We start from the raw sequence: 18,981 nt of genomic DNA on the forward strand, positions 1-18,981 counted from the left end.
GAAAAGGTTTGTGAGTTACATTAGTACATCTTGATAATTAAAGTATGAATTTTTGTGCCCAGAATGTAATGAATGGTAAATCAAATATATTGATCTGACTATCTATTAGTTTTTTTTGCATTTTTCTGACAGTCATGGTTCAAATCTATTTCTTCACATTTATTCATCTTCGCCATGAATGAGAAAGAAGCAGCAACTCCAGCGTTCGGTTGTAGCGGGTCTGACGTCCCATCAAAAACAGATATAAGTATTTCCCAGTTTGTAGAGAAGCCACCTATCTGTGAATGCCACGAGTTGTCCTATGCTTGCGAGCAAACAGCCTGGGTCAGCAGTAGAAAAACAGGAAGAACATACTCGTTTGGTGCTAGAAGACCCTTGGGAAGAACAAGAAAGAGGCAATTGTTGTGTAGAATATGTAGGAGAAGGCGAGCAATGTAGCTTTGCCCTCTGCTTAACGTGGTGTTGCCTTGCCTGGGTAAGATGTACAGAAGACTGTTGTATAAGGGTATCGTGCTTTTCTTCATCACCGGCTGATAAGAATGGTTCGTCTTGTTTCGGCAATTGCATGGGGTATGTATTTGGTAACATTGTAAAGCTTTGTTTCCTTAGTAAGAAGTTGGTGATTTGACTTTTACAATTGAATTGTTCGTGCTGCGAAAGCACTTGATAGTTTAAAATTACATGTACCGTAACTTCTTGAAAAGGTCAAGGCTGTTTCGATTCCAGTCTGAATCTTGCTATCCAAACATTACTTGATTTTCTTGTCGTATGCAGAATATATAGCGAGTCATTTTGCGTAATTTTTGGGTAATTGTAGGTATAATCAACACTCTAAAATCAATTTAAATAGAAAAAGAACAAAGAAAATTCAAGTATCACACGTGGCATTTTTCCTTTCGTCACCCAGCCTATCAAGACAGATTCATATCCTCTTGTCATTCAGCTTAAATCCATTTTTGTTTGCTAAATTTGACGTTCTTGTCTATACACAGTCACCCTTCAAGCCAATAGATACTCGAAAACCTCTTTGGGATCAATTTCCTCAAGCACAATGACGTCCTCGACCACAGCGTCTCAAGCAGAGTTGGAGGCTGCTAGGGTTCCCTTAGGTTGGAGAGATCAGTGTTCGGCGTGCGTAGCATTAATTATTGTTATTGGGAAACTATCGCTGCTTGATGCGACCTTATCAAATATAGAGAGACACTTGTATTCTAACTTGGAGTTAGACTCTTGATCCCTCTCAACGTTTGTCGACATAAAGAGCTGTATATGCCATGGAAATGTGAACACGAACGCCATGCCTATGAAAAGTGCGTGTATCATCGCTAGCATCCGCAAGACATGATTCTCTGACTTTGCTTAGGTGTCAATACGATGAGTAAGTCTATAATCACAAGGACAATACCTACGAAACGGTCATAAAAATACTGATGCGCGAACAAGTTATGTTCGTCGAATGAAGATGCTTGTCCGACAGAAGAAGGAAGCTGCCGAAGCTGCAGAAGAATAGATGGCTCTCATTCATTCTTTGGTCTGTTGCGGGTGCGTACGCACACGTATGCATGTTGAGGTTTCGTAAGACATCATGCCAAATCTCTTTTCGACAAGTGGGACATGTTTCTTCACAGCAAAGTGAATGAAAGATTCTCAACTTATCGCCTATCGTTAAGGAGACCGAGTAACCGGAGATTATCATAAGATTGGATTCCATTATGTCCCATGGCTAATTTCAATTAAATTATATGGCTACAATCCGTCTCTAGGCCTTTATTGATACAGTAGTACGATACCTTCTATATCGGTATACAACTATTCTTCGTCCGCCTCGTCCGTGTTTCTCCATCTTCCAAAAGGATTGGGCAAGGACGCTCTTAAAAAGTCCCTTCCTAAAGCAGAACTCAAACCTATATGGCGATGTTCTGGACTTGTCGCCAAACTCGCACTTCCACTTCTGCTTCGACTTCCGCCAGAAACAACCGACCATCCGTCATCATCTGCTGATGTCCGACGTGGAGAAAACTTGATAGAAGAAGAACGGGAATGGGAGCGAGATCGAGCGCGTACGCGAGAAAAGCTGAGGTCGGCAGTGGTCAGAGGATGAAGAAGACTCGTCACTTTTTCTAATGGTTTATCACCTATTGAGGGCAAAGGTTTGATCACTGATTTAGCATATTCCTAATCACAAGTCAAATGACATTCATTAGATTCGGGTTGACATTACTGACCAAATCACGGTATATGGCTTCCACAGCTCTAGCGACACCATTCTCTCTTCTAATCATTTCACCAATAACTCGCGCTTTAGCGATTTGTTTATCATCGGTGGTAGCTTTAATCAGTGCCGTGACAAGTTGTTGAGACGTGAGCTTTCGGACAGCGGAGCCAACATTCAAGCTTTCAACACGCTCTGCCCAAAAGGCTTGATCGCCAAAGAAAGGCTTAATAATTGTCGGCTATTTCATTCAACGACATCAGTTTTGAAGGTTTGGTATAGCTGAAACTATAAACCCACAATACCTGCTCTTAAACTAGCCCCTGTCGTACCAGCACCTCCATGATGACAGGCTGCGTCAATCTTGGGGAACAGCCATCCATGATCAATCGAATCAATTGCGCTGATAATGGTTAGCAGGCCATTTAGAATAGCAGCTAAAAATATATTACTAGATTTCAGGCGGATATTTCACCCCATCTGCTCCGTCTGGGTTTCCGCTTGGCTCTCCTTTGGCCTTGGTACCTCGGTCGGACCAACCTTTGGAGAGGATAGCGCATACACCACTTTCAACCACAGCCTTCACGACACATCTCGTCATCTCTTCTGGATCAGAAACAACAATAGACCCAAACCCTCTACGAAACCCGTCGTTATTAGCATTGGTCTATCAAATCACTTGTCCCAAGACTCACATATAAACAATTTTCCTTCCTTGCTCATGCGCCTTGTCTATAAACGTTACCAGACCCTCAGGAGGAGCCCATTTCTTCTCGTCTTGTTTTTCATCTGCCTTATCCAAGAACCAATAACCTGTAATATGTATCCACTCCGTCCAGTCTAGGGGAGGTGGGACTATTGTGGGCGAAAAATTGTACAAGAAAGGAACCTTGTGTTGTTCCATTTTATCAAAGTTGGTAGATTCCAGCTTGAGGACATGACGCCGCCAGCGGTTGACTTGCCCTGAGATAGCTCGCCAGAATATCTGATCAAACATGGTGTAGGTCATGTAATTATAGGAGCCTCCACGTTGGTGTTCTGGGACTGCAAAGGCATGCTAAATGTACAGTCAACTGGATAACTTGTATTATTGAAACACAATACTTACAGGGTAAGCTCGGGTACGAGTCCAAGGCATCTGTCGTACACGATTAATTTTTTTTCCAAATTGTTGAGACATTGCTTACCGTAAAAGCTCTATAATATGGTATCTGCAAGGCTTCGGCTATATGTAAACCGCTCATAGCGCTAGGTGACTCAATTAATAAATCGGATCCTTGACATGCTTGCCATGAAGAGTTTAGTAAGTCATCCAGCCAGCCACGAAACTGTATGTCATTCAGTTAGCTTGTTGACGATAGGTACAGTTGAAGATAAGTACTTTCTGCAAACCTTCCTTAAGGAATGATACAGTGAACATTCCATTATCGACGCACATCTGCATTAACTCTGCGGGATCTCCTCCCACGCTTTCGAAACCAATCCCATGCTAGATTACATGTTAGTCCATCCGATTGTTGAATTGCAAAAGCAAACTTACTCCTTCAACCCATTCTTTGTACTCTCCATGCGTCGCAATCTTGCACGTATGTCCTTCAGCCTGTAAACCTTTGCAGAGAGCAATATATGGCTGTACGTCGCCTCTGCTTCCAATAGTCAAACAGGTAATTCTCATTGGATCTGGTTTGAATTCTACAAATGAAGCCGAGGTTGCTGAGCCGAAAAGAGGTGTAGGAGAGACAGGCCATGGAGACCTCGCTTCTATGGGAATGGTCTCGTCGAGGTCCTCCATGATACGAGCTTCGACTTTCCTGGGATCAGGCCCATCACTCTCTACACCCGATCGAAGAACCTCCATACGCTCTTCCAAAATTGAGATACAAGCCTTTCTCCTATCAGACGAGTAAAATTCAAGAAAAAGCTCTTCGTGGCCTTTGATCACCACTACAAGACCGGAGTGTCCAAAACGAAATGCCTTTTGGGATTTAAGGCCATATAGATCAGTAATTGGAATTATCATCTTAATTCGTTATTAGTGAAGTTGAATGTATCTTGCGAACGAACTTACCTTGGTTTTGTATAGCAGCTGTGAGGACCTAAAGCAGAAGTAATTCGTAGACACGAAAAACCTTCCTGAAACAGGCAGGACTCTATACAGGTAACCAGGAAAATGATCAATTAATTCCTCTTTGTCACTTAAGGCGAAAAAGCTTCTGAATCTTCTCACAACCTCCGCATTCTCGCTATGCCCGCTTTCAGAACCAAGCATAGAGAAATCAGACTTGCTCTTAATCATTTGACTAACGCTACTAGAGGATTCAGAGGTCCATGAAAGTCGTGTTGCCCTTGTCTTGAAATCGCGAGAAGTAGGATTGGGGTCCTCTTGACCATTCCCCATCACTTCCTCCTCACTATTTTCCTCTTCGGGATTGAAAGCAGGTTCTATTAACTCAGTTACTAATGATCGTTTTGTACCGCCAACACCCAATTTCGGTGAAGTATTAGCAGTAGTGTTGGAACTGTCCGCAGCGGATTTTCCTGGATAAGAGGTGATGGAGGCACCTGGCGAAGAAGATCCGAATAGCTTGGAAGCCGGCTTGCGTATCCACGAAGGCCCCCAGCTACGTGAATCTTCTTGCATCGAAGCCGGAGGCTGGCCTGTCTGGCGAGGTGGATAGCCATCTATATCTTTAATTCTTGATTCACCTGAGTGCTGTCCGCCTGTGGTTTCCTTGATGTCCACAGCTTGCAAGTCATCATGGGAATTTACTATAGGCTGTCGTTGAATTAAAAGAGATGAGTCAGGAGTGGATTCTCCTGGCGAGTCGTCTTCGCTATGAGAGATGAGGGGACGGAAGACTGAGCTGAATTTCTTGAAAGGCAACTGTGCCATATTTCCCAACTTTTCAGACCCCAATCGTGGTCGTCTGATGGTGGCGTAGCTATTCTCTATTGTCTCCGGTTCTGCATGAATGGTCATTTCTGAAGGGACTCGTGGAATTGCCGACTCAGGTCTATCTTGAACAAGCCGTTGAATAAACTTGAAAGCATAATCGTTGTTTGCAAATGACGCGAAAAAATAACTGTCCACAGACATTTGATCTTCCGTGTCTATACATTTGATCTTTTAGAAGACATTCAGCGACTTATAAATATGATATTATAACTGATCACTTACCTCGATTGTCTCCGCAAACTCAAGAGTAGGGCTTTTATCAACATCTACAATAGCCTCCAAAGGTATAATCAATTTGACACATTCTCCTTCATGCTGGGTTTTGAACATGACTTTTTGTAACGCCTTCACCCATTCATCTCTACTGTTCCCCGTGTCTGCCGTGAAGGTATAACTTCTTTCAGCAGTTCGAATCTTGAATTTTTGGTCGCTTACTGAATCGCAGCTCAGACAGTATTGGAGGGAGATGTTGCCTTTGGGAAAATAAAGATCGGACGTGGATTCGTACCAGCTAAGCACATCGTTCTTAAGCACAACCCAAAACTTTGTGCTAAGTTTGGTCCGGCTGGATTTCTTGTAAAGAGGACCAGATTTGACAAGAAGATTCTGTCAAGGGTTTGAGTGGATGCAATTTTTGAACTCAATCTAGCAAACTCACGTTTTCATTTGGGATTCTGGCAAAGAAGCAGATGTGCTTCCTTGTAAGATACATATAGCCTTTTAGCACTACATTTTCTTAGCATGCAATTCAGGCATACGCCACTGTTGACTTACTAATGTTTCTCAATAGCCAGCACTTCATCTCTTCTAATACCTCTTCTTGATCCTCCAAACCGAACACTTCCATCATCCTTTGAGCCAATTTCTCTTTTCTTATTAGTCTTTTTTCTGACTCATCAGGCTGCATTCGCTCTTCAATAACGTGTTGACCTTGCTCAGCCCCGTCCCTCAATGCTGCCCCGAGATTTACGTCACTTTGCAATTCTGCTTGTTTTGCGATATTGTCTAAATTCAGATGGGTCTCTTCAGCTGAAAGAAGTATTTCTTCCCTTTCCTCACTCATGGCTATTTTTTCTTCCTTGGCTATTCGATCATTGATTATCTGTGCCTTTGCTCCTGTCACTGATGAGGTCTCGCTGCCGCTATCGCTGGACATATCTGATGGGCGGGGGACAAAACCTTTTGGTAAGGGTATGTCTCCATCCGAACTGTAGTCTGTGTCATTGGCATTGGTTTTCCTGTCTGGTACAATTCCCGCAAACTGGTAGCTCAACTCATTTGCTCCTGGTCGACGAGCTTTACGAGCAATCGTATTTTGACGAAAAGGAAATCGTAACGAATGGGTATGATGTGTGGTATGCAGAGCGTTTGTGGAGGATGTATTGTAAGATGGAGAGGTTGATATTGGGCGAATTGTGCTTAAGGATGAGTTCAACCTCAAGTCTTGATAGCCATTTAAGATTAGCTCTCTAAGCGGTTTGAAGTCCAAGGCAATAGTCTTCAACAGACTATATGAACTTACAGTTAGGTCTTCGCTTTTTTTCATGAGTAACAGAGGCAGACCCTTGTGGTGGACCAACAGCAATATCTCCATCTGAGTCATCCGGATCATCGGAAACATCATCATCCTCCCATGGAAGAGCGTTCAGTGCGGAGACGAGGGCTGAAGCTCCCATCCGAATCTGTTGTGTTGTGATTCAGAGGTGGGAAATGGTAAGGAAATGGTGAAATAAAAGTGTATATACAATAGACACAGGTTGGTGGGTTAACGGTCGCATAACGCTCCAGTTAGCATTCGTTACCCTCATTGACTTTTTGTATATGAATGGAAGGGCAGATGACACAAAGGATGTTAATTAACGGACTCTAAGCCTAAAATCACTGGTGACGTTGGCTTCCGCCACCATTCCACGTCCTTTCAAGATCATGCCTACGTACGCAGGCTTCGTCACCGTATTGCCAGATATGGATCTCCGGTATAACGAACGATATAATTGATCAAAACGACTCACAGATCCAATATCCCTACCTGGACCAAACCCAGGTCGTGTCTTATTCCTCTGTGGAGCATTCGATGACTCAAAAGTCGCCATTAGAGCACCCTTATCCGCATCGTCGGTCTGTCTGTTGTTTGAAGATGACTGTTGACGATGTGGAGAGGGTACTGTAGAGAACCTCATTAATTGCCCCTCGGCCGTTTGAACATTGGGTTCCATCTCGTCCAACGGTGTTCCTTGCGCTATAGGTTGCTCCTCTCTTACCTTTCCCTGTTCTTGATGTGCCGGCTTGCCATGGATAACGTCTATAACGGCCGGTTCTGTTCTGGTTGCTGTGTCAAGATTGGGTGCGGATGGAACAATGTGTTGAGCTGCAGCATTGACAAGGTTTTCTGCTGCCTGTTTGTGCTGTGAAAGAAAATCAGAAGGTGGAGAAGAAGTCCCAGCCGAAGGAAAAGGCGGCTGCAGCGCTGATTTGGCTAGTTTGTCGTCTTGAGGCGTATCAAAAGTCATTGTCGATGGCAAAAGGGATTTGACGTGTGCAGATGGACACAATGTCTGCTTGTTGACGAAAGCGGTAATTTAGAATACCCCAATCCCTTGCTGTCCAGCTATCCTATAGGATCTTGTCTACTCAATCCAGCCTGTTCTTGTTTTTCTTGATTTTCAAATTCGACTAAATGGAAATACAATTCAATTTGTAAGATTGTAATGTTCTCTTTTCGACGTTTGCCCACAAATTTAGATGACGTAATCATATTCGGAGATTGCCGCTGCATTCAGGCACAGTTGATAAATTGTAAACAAATGCTATCAACAAGTCTTTTTTTCTTTTCTAATACACTTTCCTAATATGCTTTTCAATGAACTGAATGGCTATGAAATCGAAATCGAAATAGGATAGGAGCGCAAGGTGCTGTTGTCTCAAGAAAATGATACTGATAGTTGGCCTGCTCATACTAACAAGTATCATTCAAGCTTTCTCCCAACTGTCTTCATACCAGATTATATCAACCAACTATTAACAGTGTATTCTTGTGATAGGTTGATCATGAGCCTAGGGTATATTTGTTTTTCAGAGCTGGTCAATGACCATAACATTACCTTCTTCACCCAAGGATGAATCGAATATCGGTCCGACCACCGATCCAGACTTCAAGGATAGGGTGATCTATAGAAAATGAAACGGCTGTAAGTCTCTTATGGTCATCAGTGACTACCATGTCAGTCGATGATTTTTGGTTTCAGGGCTCTACAATGATCTAGTTCCGGCATTTCAACTTCAGTTTGAGGATTATATACGCTGGTGCGAATCATCTTGTATTCTCACCCGATTCCCTACACGTTTCTGGAATCCTACACTCGATCTTTGACTCCCTTCTTTTCAATGCCAAACAGCGAACTCTCTTTTTTCATCTCTGCTTTGGCTGGCTCTTACTATGGTTTGCTTATCTTACTTACCCTTATTCACTCTTTTTATGACCCTTGCCTCACAAGCTGCAGCAGTACCTGTTGAACCAGTGCCCATATACCGTTTGAAACTTAGAAAGATACCCACAATTAGAAATAGTGAACACCCTGTGGAAGCCTACGAGCGTCATCATCAAGCTGCCGTCAAGCGACTATATCGTTTCAGTAAGTTGAAGAAAACCCTTTTGTATGCCCCACGCTGATTCAACCATAGAACGTCTTCCGCAACCCAAAGATGATTTCTTCCTCAAACGAACTATACAACGAGTATGCCAGCGAGCGAACTTGTAACACGACATTACTGACAGCTTTTCCAGAGGCAGCTGATTCAAGACAATCCTAAACTAGACAAGAAGACTTGGATTCCTCTAGTATCACCTGAAAAGATTGTTCCAAAGTTCAACGGACAAGAAAGGCGGGCCTTTTCGCATCACGATAACTATAAAGCTGCGAACACGACAACTTCTTCTGAAGAGGTGAAACAGTCAAACAGCGGATTTGCTACGAATGCGGCAGCCGTTGCTCGGCCAACAGCTACTGTTGCTGGTAAGCCTTTACTTTTCGCGACCCTGCACTCTTGAAGGTATACTTACCCTAGACAGCATCTGGGTCTAATGTCGACGGCTTCAGCCAAGCTGCCATTGATGCTTTGAACAGGAACATACTCACCAACTCCAGTAGCAAACTTATCCAGGGTGGCCTCAACTACATTATTGAGTCGAACGACATTGGGTATCTTTGTGAAATTCAAATCGGCACTCCCTGTCAAGTGAGCGCCTCTGCTCTTAACGGAATTCTTGGTGACTGAACACATACTAGACCTTCTTGATGCTTATGGATACCGGCAGTGCCGACACTTGGGTTCCTTCTACGTATGTTTGCCAATTCCTTATCCTCTTCTCAAGTTTATCCTCAAGTTTAGCAAATGCGGCCAGCAAAGATGTGGTAAACACACTGCCCTCGGTGATGATGTTAGCTCGACCTTTCGAGGTATCAACAGGCAGTTCCAAGTTACCTATGGCTCCGGCGCTGTTTCTGGTGTCTTGGCAGCTGATACGATGATTATTGCCGGGATGACACTTAACAACCATTCCATGGGAGTAACACTCCAGGAGTCTGTACAATTCTCTGCATCCAACGTTCCTTTTGATGGTTTGATGGGCTTGGCTTTGGGTGTGCGTTGTTTTTCACCACTTGAACGGTTGAGATTGACATTCTACAATTGTAGAAATTGTCGAACCAGGGCGTCCCCACCCCCATTGAGTCCCTTCAATCTGCTGGTATTTTGAAAAATACAATCCTTGGTATTGCGTTGGGTCGAGTCAGTACGTCGCTCTGTCAACGATAAATATGATATGCTTATGAACTGTTTATAGATGATGGTATCAACAACGGCGAACTCGTTTTTGGACAAGCAGACAAGGCAAAAATTGATGCTTCCACTACCCAAACCCTCCGACTTTCTTCCTCTGATGGCTTCTGGCAAGTTGAGATGGCGGCAGTGACAGTGGATGGACATGATATAGTGACTGGCCGCCAAGCCATTTTGGACACCGGCACCTCTCTAATGATCGCTCCCGAAGCTGAGTAAGTACACTTTCTGCTTGCAATATATAATGGAAAATTGAAAATTTGTTAGTGCCATCGCTTTTCATAAGCAGATACGGGGTGCTGCTGAGTAATTTCAAGCTGCTTTTAGCAACGGTATTCTAGCTGACCTTGATTAAAAGTATTGGAAACGGCATGTTTTCAGTCCCCTGCACAATAAATCAAATGGTCACCATGACTTTTGGAAAAATTGCCTTTCAGTACGAGTCTTTTGATTCGCACCCGTTTTTTTTTTTGCTAAACTTGCCATTAGGATTGACGTTCGTGACTTGATTTTTCAGCCTCTGACTCCTGATCTCAAAGGCGAATGCCTCTCTTCTTTGTCGGCTGGTACAATCAAAGATGACGTTACATGGCTTCTCGGAGACTCTTTCCTCAAGAACGTCTATATGACCACCAATGCTGACAACGGTACCATTCAACTTTCCGCTCGAACAGATGTACCCGGCTCATCAAGCGCAGGCAAAACTGCTCTCGATTTAGCTACAGTACCAATGGCTACTGACAATAGCTCCAAGCACCAGACAAACAACAACGTTCCAATATCACAAGTTCGCAGGCGGCTGTGATCACGATGTCGCTGATTGATTTGAATCTTGAGCCATTCTAGTGGCCAAAGAGAGCAACCTGCAAACTCGATCAGGAGCTGTCATGGACATTTATATATTTGGAAATTTATGATAGCACTAAACCAAGATAAAAACACGGGTTATCTACACATATGTGTCACATCTTATTTATCATGAGATGGCATGAATTTCATACTACAAGAATAAGCATTCAGTCATCAAAATCTCTCGTTTGGTCTCCGTCTTGTGCATTATTTCAAACGATTGTTTCAAAAAAGTAACCTATATGGTTTTTTTCGCCAAGACTATACAGTGAGTGGTAACACAAACGATGTATCCATTAGCCATTCTCAGTTGTCACAGAATTATATTCCGCAAAATGCATTCCCATGCACTGTATCCCATAATGCTAGTGGCAATATAAACAAATAGCTCGACTTTTGGCAGGTGTGATAGAATTACAACTTATTGAAAGCCGACTGGATCTATAGAGGTCATGGCTTCAAAACTTATCCTTCCTAACATTACTACCTTTTGATGCCAAAACTGGTCGTCTAGTAATTGCTAAAGGGGTTGTTAGATCATTGGAAGATGTAGATTTAACTGATCTCATCCTTTTTGAAAGTGCGTTGTTAGTGGTTGATGGTGTAACAGCATCAAATGATGAAGCTTGAGGCAAAAGAGGAGGCTCATATGCGTACTGCTGTATTTGCTGAGCAACTGACGCTATACTGTGATGAATGTAAAATTAGTATCTATCTCCATTACTATAATTATGTCATTGTGACAGCTTACTTATTGTGAGGATTTGCAGTCGGAGCTATCACCTGGATATTAGGCCGAAATTTGATACAAATTCCTAATATTTTAGTTGAGTAAGCCTGTAGACAAAGCAATCAGTTTGTGTAATACTACTGCTAGAATAGAGTCTAGGATCGCTGACCTTTAGAAGTTGAGGCGTCATTCCTTCAATCTCTTTCAATCTGATTTCATCTAATCCAAATCAGCTCACTACGAAAAGGCACAATTCAAATCAATTCACTTGTGGGCATCAAAGCGGCGATCATCTGCAATAACTCGTCGGGAAAGATAAGTGGTGATCTACTTTTGACAGTGACCTTGTTCAATCCAGTAAGTGCGTAGCAACACACCAAAAAACAGCTTACTTGATCACGCATCTTTTCCAATGCTTTTAAACATTGCTCTATAGCAGCGCTATCGTCTTTGATTTTGGTATTTATTCTCGTTTTCGGTGCCTTAGTTGTTTTCGATTGCATTGCCTGTCTCTCAGGCTCGTCCAATCTTCTTCTCTTTGAAGCGATTCTTACATCAATCTCCGTCTCATCCCCACTCGCCACAATTGGATCATTATTGTTGGAAGGTTCATACTCATCATCAGTGTCACCCCATCGAGAATTGTCGAATTCGGCCTCCTCTGCCCTAAGTTGCTGAAGAGATCGCTTGCGAGCAACCGGATTGACACTTCCTGTTGCAGCAAGAGCTTGACCACTATTGGAAGCTTTAGAAGATTGACGCTTGGTAGGCTGACGTTTGCTTGGGGGTTTGTTGGCCTTGGCAGTAGGGGTTTCACTAAAATTCATATTGAGTCTCGCAGTACCGTCGAGATATCTAAGACTGTTTTTACCCAGCTAAGTCGCAAATCGGATTTAGCAATATGTAACCAATTGTTGTTAAAGCTTAACTTACTTTTAAGTAGGCGTTCATCCAGCCTCCCGCTGCAGGCTTTAAGTATTCCTCCAATGCCTCCTCTAGAACGAGCATTTGAATCAGCCTCTCTGCTTCGTTTCTATCCCAAGTTTCGCCTGCCGCAAAATATGGATTTCTGTCTAGACCTTTGCCTGAATTGCCCACGAAACCTCTAAAACATTCTGCAGCGTTGATTATTGTGATCTTGTCTGAGCCAAATGCTTTAATCATCTTGACTATTTTGCGAGCATCTTCCGTAACGTCTTCTTTCCGAACAGTGCAGTTGCTGCGTCCTCTGCACACATCACACCCCTGATTACAGTATGAAGGATCAAAGGTTTCATTAAAGAACGCAAGGACTTGAGAGCGACGACAATCGACGTTGTTGTTACAATAGCGCAGGACTTCTTGCATACTTGCTTTTTGTCGTTCTTTTTGCTCCCAAGAGAGGCCTTTCTCTTTAGCAATTTGACCAAGGACATTTCTACCATCTTTCCATGCATAATCTGCACATGAGAACAACAAATGAGCTAGAATTGACATTTGACTTATAAAACTCACATAGAATGCACTTAGATGGTTGCCCATCTCGACCAGCTCGACCGGTTTCCTGATAGTAGCCTTCGAGTGATCTAGGTAAATGGTGATGGATTACGACTATATAATCTTGTCAACATGCACCATAGATGATAAATTCAGCTTACATCGCACATCGGGCTTATCAATGCCCATACCAAAGGCAATCTAAACACATTACTCAGCTTAAGATTCTTGTTTTAACATAGCTACTCACAGTTGCCACAATGATCTCAAATTTGTGTTCTTGCCATCCCTCTTGAGTTTTCTTTCTATCTCCTTTGCTCATACCTGCATGATAATGATGTGCTTCTAGTCCATGCTTTTCTCTCAATTCTTTTGCCAAATTTTCGCAATTATTTCTCGAGTTACAGTATATTATGCCACTTGCGTTCTTTCCCATCTCTTTGATGAACATGACAATCTCCGTTATAACATTGTTGGGTTTGCGGCGTACTTCATAAAGTAAATTAGGACGATTGAAGGATTGGCGCAAGCATACACATCCCTCAATACGAAGAGAGCGAATAATGTCTTCCTGAACTTTATTTTGAGCTGTAGCGGTTAAGGCCATAATCGGCACACCAGGATAATCTTGCCGTATTTCTCCAAGCTTGAGATAATCTGCTCGGAAATCATGACCCCACTGACTGACACAATGAGCTTCATCAATGACAAACCTTGCCAACAGCTTTTTTGTCAGCAACTCTTTCATGATAGACTTAATTTGTCCACCCATAGACATCATCTCCGGAGTGACATAAACAATTTTCGTGGCTGGTGGCTCTTGTAACAGCTCATGATGTGCCAAGCGTTTATCAGCCGCTGAAAGGTCACCTGTATAAGCAATGGCTGGGATGCCTTTGCTAAGTAGATGGCGAGTCTGGTCATTGATGAGGGATAGTAGAGGAGAGACTACGAATGTGACGCCGCGTGTTTTACCAGTAGAGCAGACGGCTGGCAATTGATCTGATCTAAAGTCAGTAAACCGACAATATGTATCTCAATGACACTTACACGTAAGACTCTTTCCTCCGCCAGTGGGCATCAGGACAAAAACATCCTTTCCTGCCATGGTTTCATTGATTGCCTCTTTTTGATGTTTTCTAAAATTTGGCAACTGAAAGACCTGCTTCAGTTTTTGGTTGACTTCCCGAGTCCACAAATGTTGCTCTTCTAAATCTTCAACTTTTTCTTTCGGTATTGGAGCCTTGGAAGAGGTTGAAGATTGTGTCTGTTTTGAAGCCGGTGTCATCTTTTTCGGAGGCGAGTCAATAGGTTGAGGCGATGAAGACTCTAAACTTATAGGAGAGGTCCGATTACAACGTACTTGAACAGGCGACGAGAATATTTCAAAGTAATGATCATCAAAATAAGCATCATCCGGTATGTTTGGATCCGGTACAGGTGGTGGTTTGATTTGGATACCAAGCTGTGAAGGGTTGTTGGCTAAAGATAAGGAAGAAGTGGAGACTGGACGAGGAGGGGTAGAAGGTGGTACAAGCTCTTCATTATCATCCAAAAATCCTTCCTCAACCATCACAATGTCCATATCGTCAGATGTAGCTTGACGTCTGGGCTTGCTTAGCCGTGGTGGGCTCACAACAAAGGCATTACTGCTTATCCTATGGGACCGAGATGAGTCGATCACTGGAATATTCTGCGTAAAATCATCGCTAGACAAGGCTTTTCGCTCATTGGTGTTCCATTGATTTGAGGCTTGATTGTATTGTGAATGCCCAGCAGTGGTGGGCGTTGAGTAATTCTTTGATGCAGCAGGACGTGTCTGAAAAAAAGATTGTGGTTCGGAAGCTATTGAAACAGTATCAAACTGCCGCGGTGCTGTTGGAGGTGTTGACGAAGAGCCAGCCTGCTTGACAACCAAAGCAGCTCTAATCTCACTAACGCGTTTATTGACAAAGATGCTGATTTCATCGTAAATAGTGCGATAGCTAAGATTGTATCAATACTTACAGCTTCTCTTCAACCCAATCCATATCAAAATCATCTACTTCATTGCTTTGTCTTGTCGCAATCTCGAATTTCTTATCTTTTAACTCATCCTTTTCATCCAGATACCTTAATAGCATTGCCGTTAGCTGCTCAGTTGTTCTCTGAACATTCCATAACAATCAGCTGTTACAAACTTCTATAAAAAAGCTACGCACGACACTGTCTTTGCGATTTGTTCCAGGATAGTCAACATTTGCCACCTCATTGATCTTTTTCTTCCCATCAAAAGGCATTGGTGATCCCGCATCTGATATTGGTGTCATCAAATGTGAGGAGCCGTGATGTATCATTGGGCTTTCGTGAGCTTTACTGCGCTTTCACGCTTCCGATACAAGGTAAGTAGAGATCTAATCCGAAATTATACACATAACATTCAGCCTGTTGCGTCGGACGATGCAAAACCTTGAACAATGCTTACCGTAGTCACAGTTCCTTCAGCTCATCTCAAACTCCCAGTTCACGATAAAATCTTGAAAAAAAATATCTTCTTATACTTTTTCAAATTGCAACATAAAATGCGTGATGAAAAGTAGGAAGACCAATAAAATAGGCGCGACGGAACATTGAACTGGCTGACTGGACGTGACTGACGGAACTTTTTTTTCCAAAATTGAAAGCGGCCAGCGCCGCCAATTTGTTGACACAATGTATGAAGGCAACCCTCTCTTTCTTAAAGTTTTTAAATAGTGATAAGAATGGCAACTCTTTATCTTGTTGGAAAGAAGTCTCATGCGACCCGACTTCTGATCAGAAATCTTCCTATCGCTACCTTTTTGGCTCCTTCGCTCGCTCGCTCTCCGGTATTGATCCTTCGGCATTCTTCTTCATCCACAACTACAACAAAACGCAACGAGGACAAATTCAACTATAATACTTCAATTGATTTTGAACAGGAACCTGATCATGATGTGAGTGTATAAACAAGAAGAGAACTGCTCATAACGGATCTGACTCATTTACAATATAGCATGTCAACTGGAGAAGAGTCACAGCTGCGGATCTAGTCTCTAGGAAGGAGCCACCTAAGCGCGTAAAGATGCTTGTCAGAGATTTTATAGACGACAGTCTGTACAATGTAGGTTGTGCTTCCGTCGTCAAAACCTCGTATTGCTAATTCACGATTAGCCAAATTATGGCTACTTTTCGAAAAATGCCACAATATTTACGCTGCCCAAAGAAGGTTTTGATTTCTCATCATTTGGAAACCAGGCTCATTTCCAAGAGGCTGTTGCGGAAAGGTATGAGAAGGAGTATGGCATTGAATCCATGAACGGTCCTCAAGGAGGGCTAGGCAGGCAAGTTTGGCATACGCCTACGGAACTCTTCAAGGTTTTTCCTTTGCATTACCTTTACGAGAAATTGCTGAGATTACATGCAGCCTTACTATGCTCGCTCCTTAATCATGGCCATTCTCCAATCATACAAGTTGAACCACTTTCCCTCTGAGCCTCTGATTATTTATGAAATCGGCGCTGGCAATGGGTCTTTCATGGTCGATTCGCTCACTTATCTACGGGATTATCATCCACAAATCTATGCTCGCACCCAATATCGGATCGTGGAGATCAGTGCGGCGCTTGCGAAGGGACAGAAAGAAAGAGTGGAAAGAGAAGGGTTTGGTAAAAAAGTACAAGTTTTGAACAAGGACTTTTTTAAATGGGATGGGATGGGTGGAGATAATCAACCATGCTTTGTCGTCGCTCTTGAAGTTTTCGATAATTTCGCCCATGACATGGTTCGATATGAGATCGATTCGTTGAGACCGTGTCAAGCTGTTGTTGGGATTGATGCTTCTGGCGATTTTTCACTCTTGTACGAACCACTCATAGATCCTCTTATTGCTCGTGTAATGTCTTACAGACATCTGATTCCTCCATCTCCGTCGACCCTTCCACCGCTCTCAGGCCCTTTGATTTGGTCTCAAAAGCTGCGTAGGTTGTATGCCGCCTTGCCTTTCGCTCCCAACCTCACTAAGCCCGATTACATACCCACAAAAGCGATACTTTTTGCAGAGAAGCTGAGAGAAATTTTACCAGGACATCGGCTCTTGATTGCTGACTTCAATGAGCTCCCGGATGCTCTAGACGGTCGGAATGGACCTGTAGTGCAAACAAGATACGGAAAGAGCATGGTGTCTTGTGAAACATTCTTGGTGAAGCAGGGGTACTTCGATATTTTCTTTCCTACAGGTAAGTCTCTTTTCCTTGGGGTTAGTATGATTGTGGGACGTTGATGAAAGAACAGACTTTGAGCACTTTAGAGATGTATATTCCGTCATTATGAACTCTCCTATTATCACCCCGTCATCCATATCTTTACCTCCTCCATCATCATCCAATTTTGAGAGAGACTTCTTCTCACATTCGGTAGGGGTAAAGGGTTTCCGTCGACGCGAAGTCAAAATCTATAGCCATGGCGACTTCTTGAAACAGTTTGGAGGTAAAGAAGTTTTGGAAAGGACGAAGGTTCGAGATGGTGGAAATGTCATGCTGGGGATGTACAAGAATGCGAAAATGATGTTTTGAAGGCTCCAATGAATCGTGTATTCCAAAAGACAACCAAGCATACATTTAAATCTACATTTTTTGCAAACTAACTGTGCCATAGTTGTGCATATCACAAATCCGTGTGAAATTTTTGGAACTTGGAATATTCGAGCCACAAGTTACTCATAACACATCATCAGTTCATTATTTTGAATCGTCTTTGTTGGCTCTTGTCTTAATCCTGCCTACTGGGGATTGTCTCGCCGTACTTCTCCCCTCAAAATCACGCCCATCCTTACTCTTATTGAGGCGATTCTCAAATAGAGTCGTCGTATCGCAAACTACATAGTCGTCAGGTGAGCAACTATATTCAGTCACTCTGTTCAGAGGCGTAGAATCTTTTTGTCGGGCTAGAGATGTTTTTGAACAACGGCGTTTGTAGTGAGGCAATTCATTTGAGCTCTTCTTTGATAACGCTCGACTTGATGATTTTGGTCGTCTTGACCTACTTGACTTAGGTTCTTTCCTTTTCCATCCCGTATACCATCTCAGCAACGTATTGCCCACCCATCCAGCAGCTGCTCCCATGAAGACGCCTACTCCTAAAATACATCCAACAAACATGATAGCTGGATAAAACGTGTCAAGCACATTTTTGACAATCCGCATAGGGCGAAGGACAAATAATCGGAGCAATAACCAGAGCGAGGCTGTGAATGGAGAAAAAATGACTGATAAGACCTGACGGATGATATACGCTGTATTGAACAATAATGGAACTGGAATAGTCAAGAGCGTGATGATGAAGTAGACGGAGAACATGACATAACCAAATAAGACATGCCAATAGGAAGTTGTTGAGGAGGCTTCTTCAGGCATGAGCTTCGGTACCGGAGCCATGTGATATGGAAGATGATATTGAGAAGCATCTATATTCATTGATGGAGGATATGTCTGAGAGATGGACGAAGCTGGTGCTAGAATCTCCATTTCGTCTGAACGGGTGAGTATTTGAAAGGCAAGGTAAAACCCAACCATATATACTACTTGAAATGTAAGCAATTAAGACATTATAAGCTGCTTTTGGTCGACTTACAGATGACCGCAACAGGACTCATTGGTTCTTTTCTTTTCCTATCAGTTGCCATCTCATTATTTTCCCAATCATCACTTTCCTTCTCCCAATCACTCAATCCTTCAAAATCAAGTGAGCCTGAGACAGCGGTTGATACGAAGCTCGAACGTCTTGTATCTTCAGACTCTCCCCGCTGCTGCATGTGTTTTGATGGATTGGATGACCTTCGCCGAGAAGACCTGGTGAAGCGGTCCATTGTGAGCAAGTGGCGGTGACCATGGACGCTTCAATTAGAAAATTCTGGCATCCACT

The 18,981-nt window shown here is 43.0% G+C and overlaps 7 protein-coding genes across 7 annotated transcripts; 3 read left to right on the top strand and 4 right to left on the bottom strand.

Moving 5' to 3' along the window:
- Nucleotides 1–274: 274 nt before the first annotated feature.
- Nucleotides 275–588, bottom strand: L203_105496 (uncharacterized protein; the record flags this gene model as incomplete). Its single annotated transcript, XM_066214863.1, has 2 exons — nt 275–304; nt 355–588. 2 exons carry the CDS (start codon nt 586–588, stop codon nt 275–277), a joined length of 264 nt encoding a protein of 87 aa, XP_066070960.1.
- Nucleotides 589–1,051: 463 nt separating this feature from the next.
- Nucleotides 1,052–1,510, top strand: L203_105497 (uncharacterized protein; the record flags this gene model as incomplete). The annotated part of the gene is made up of 4 exons (XM_066214864.1): nt 1,052–1,131; nt 1,227–1,310; nt 1,364–1,378; nt 1,444–1,510. The coding sequence occupies 4 exons, from the start codon at nt 1,052–1,054 to the stop codon at nt 1,508–1,510; spliced, it is 246 nt and encodes an 81-aa protein (XP_066070961.1).
- Nucleotides 1,511–1,809: 299 nt separating this feature from the next.
- On the bottom strand, nt 1,810–7,678 carry L203_105498 (uncharacterized protein; the record flags this gene model as incomplete). Its single annotated transcript, XM_066214865.1, has 15 exons — nt 1,810–2,175; nt 2,226–2,453; nt 2,513–2,615; nt 2,665–2,850; nt 2,908–3,269; nt 3,321–3,350; nt 3,400–3,540; nt 3,594–3,701; nt 3,753–4,232; nt 4,281–5,336; nt 5,391–5,774; nt 5,827–5,894; nt 5,943–6,611; nt 6,691–6,850; nt 7,181–7,678. 15 exons carry the CDS (start codon nt 7,676–7,678, stop codon nt 1,810–1,812), a joined length of 4,839 nt encoding a protein of 1,612 aa, XP_066070962.1.
- A 965-nt stretch (nt 7,679–8,643) lies between these two features.
- L203_105499 (uncharacterized protein) lies at nt 8,644–10,812 on the top strand (the record flags this gene model as incomplete). The annotated part of the gene is made up of 11 exons (XM_066214866.1): nt 8,644–8,800; nt 8,850–8,902; nt 8,953–9,181; nt 9,238–9,404; nt 9,455–9,507; nt 9,558–9,810; nt 9,864–9,960; nt 10,012–10,222; nt 10,275–10,313; nt 10,366–10,443; nt 10,497–10,812. The coding sequence occupies 11 exons, from the start codon at nt 8,644–8,646 to the stop codon at nt 10,810–10,812; spliced, it is 1,653 nt and encodes a 550-aa protein (XP_066070963.1).
- Nucleotides 10,813–11,314: 502 nt separating this feature from the next.
- L203_105500 (uncharacterized protein) lies at nt 11,315–15,398 on the bottom strand (the record flags this gene model as incomplete). Its single annotated transcript, XM_066214867.1, has 12 exons — nt 11,315–11,543; nt 11,608–11,693; nt 11,756–11,805; nt 11,855–11,930; nt 11,979–12,461; nt 12,520–13,025; nt 13,081–13,176; nt 13,224–13,263; nt 13,313–14,064; nt 14,113–15,020; nt 15,070–15,209; nt 15,264–15,398. The coding sequence occupies 12 exons, from the start codon at nt 15,396–15,398 to the stop codon at nt 11,315–11,317; spliced, it is 3,501 nt and encodes a 1,166-aa protein (XP_066070964.1).
- A 405-nt stretch (nt 15,399–15,803) lies between these two features.
- Nucleotides 15,804–17,633, top strand: L203_105501 (uncharacterized protein; the record flags this gene model as incomplete). Its single annotated transcript, XM_066214868.1, has 5 exons — nt 15,804–16,016; nt 16,076–16,183; nt 16,234–16,437; nt 16,487–17,297; nt 17,353–17,633. The coding sequence occupies 5 exons, from the start codon at nt 15,804–15,806 to the stop codon at nt 17,631–17,633; spliced, it is 1,617 nt and encodes a 538-aa protein (XP_066070965.1).
- A 165-nt stretch (nt 17,634–17,798) lies between these two features.
- On the bottom strand, nt 17,799–18,925 carry L203_105502 (uncharacterized protein; the record flags this gene model as incomplete). Its single annotated transcript, XM_066214869.1, has 2 exons — nt 17,799–18,637; nt 18,691–18,925. 2 exons carry the CDS (start codon nt 18,923–18,925, stop codon nt 17,799–17,801), a joined length of 1,074 nt encoding a protein of 357 aa, XP_066070966.1.
- Nucleotides 18,926–18,981: the final 56 nt, after the last annotated feature.

This window comes from Cryptococcus depauperatus, chromosome 7, assembly GCF_001720195.1.
Source record: "Cryptococcus depauperatus CBS 7841 chromosome 7, complete sequence".
Taxonomy (NCBI): Eukaryota; Fungi; Basidiomycota; class Tremellomycetes; order Tremellales; family Cryptococcaceae; genus Cryptococcus; species Cryptococcus depauperatus.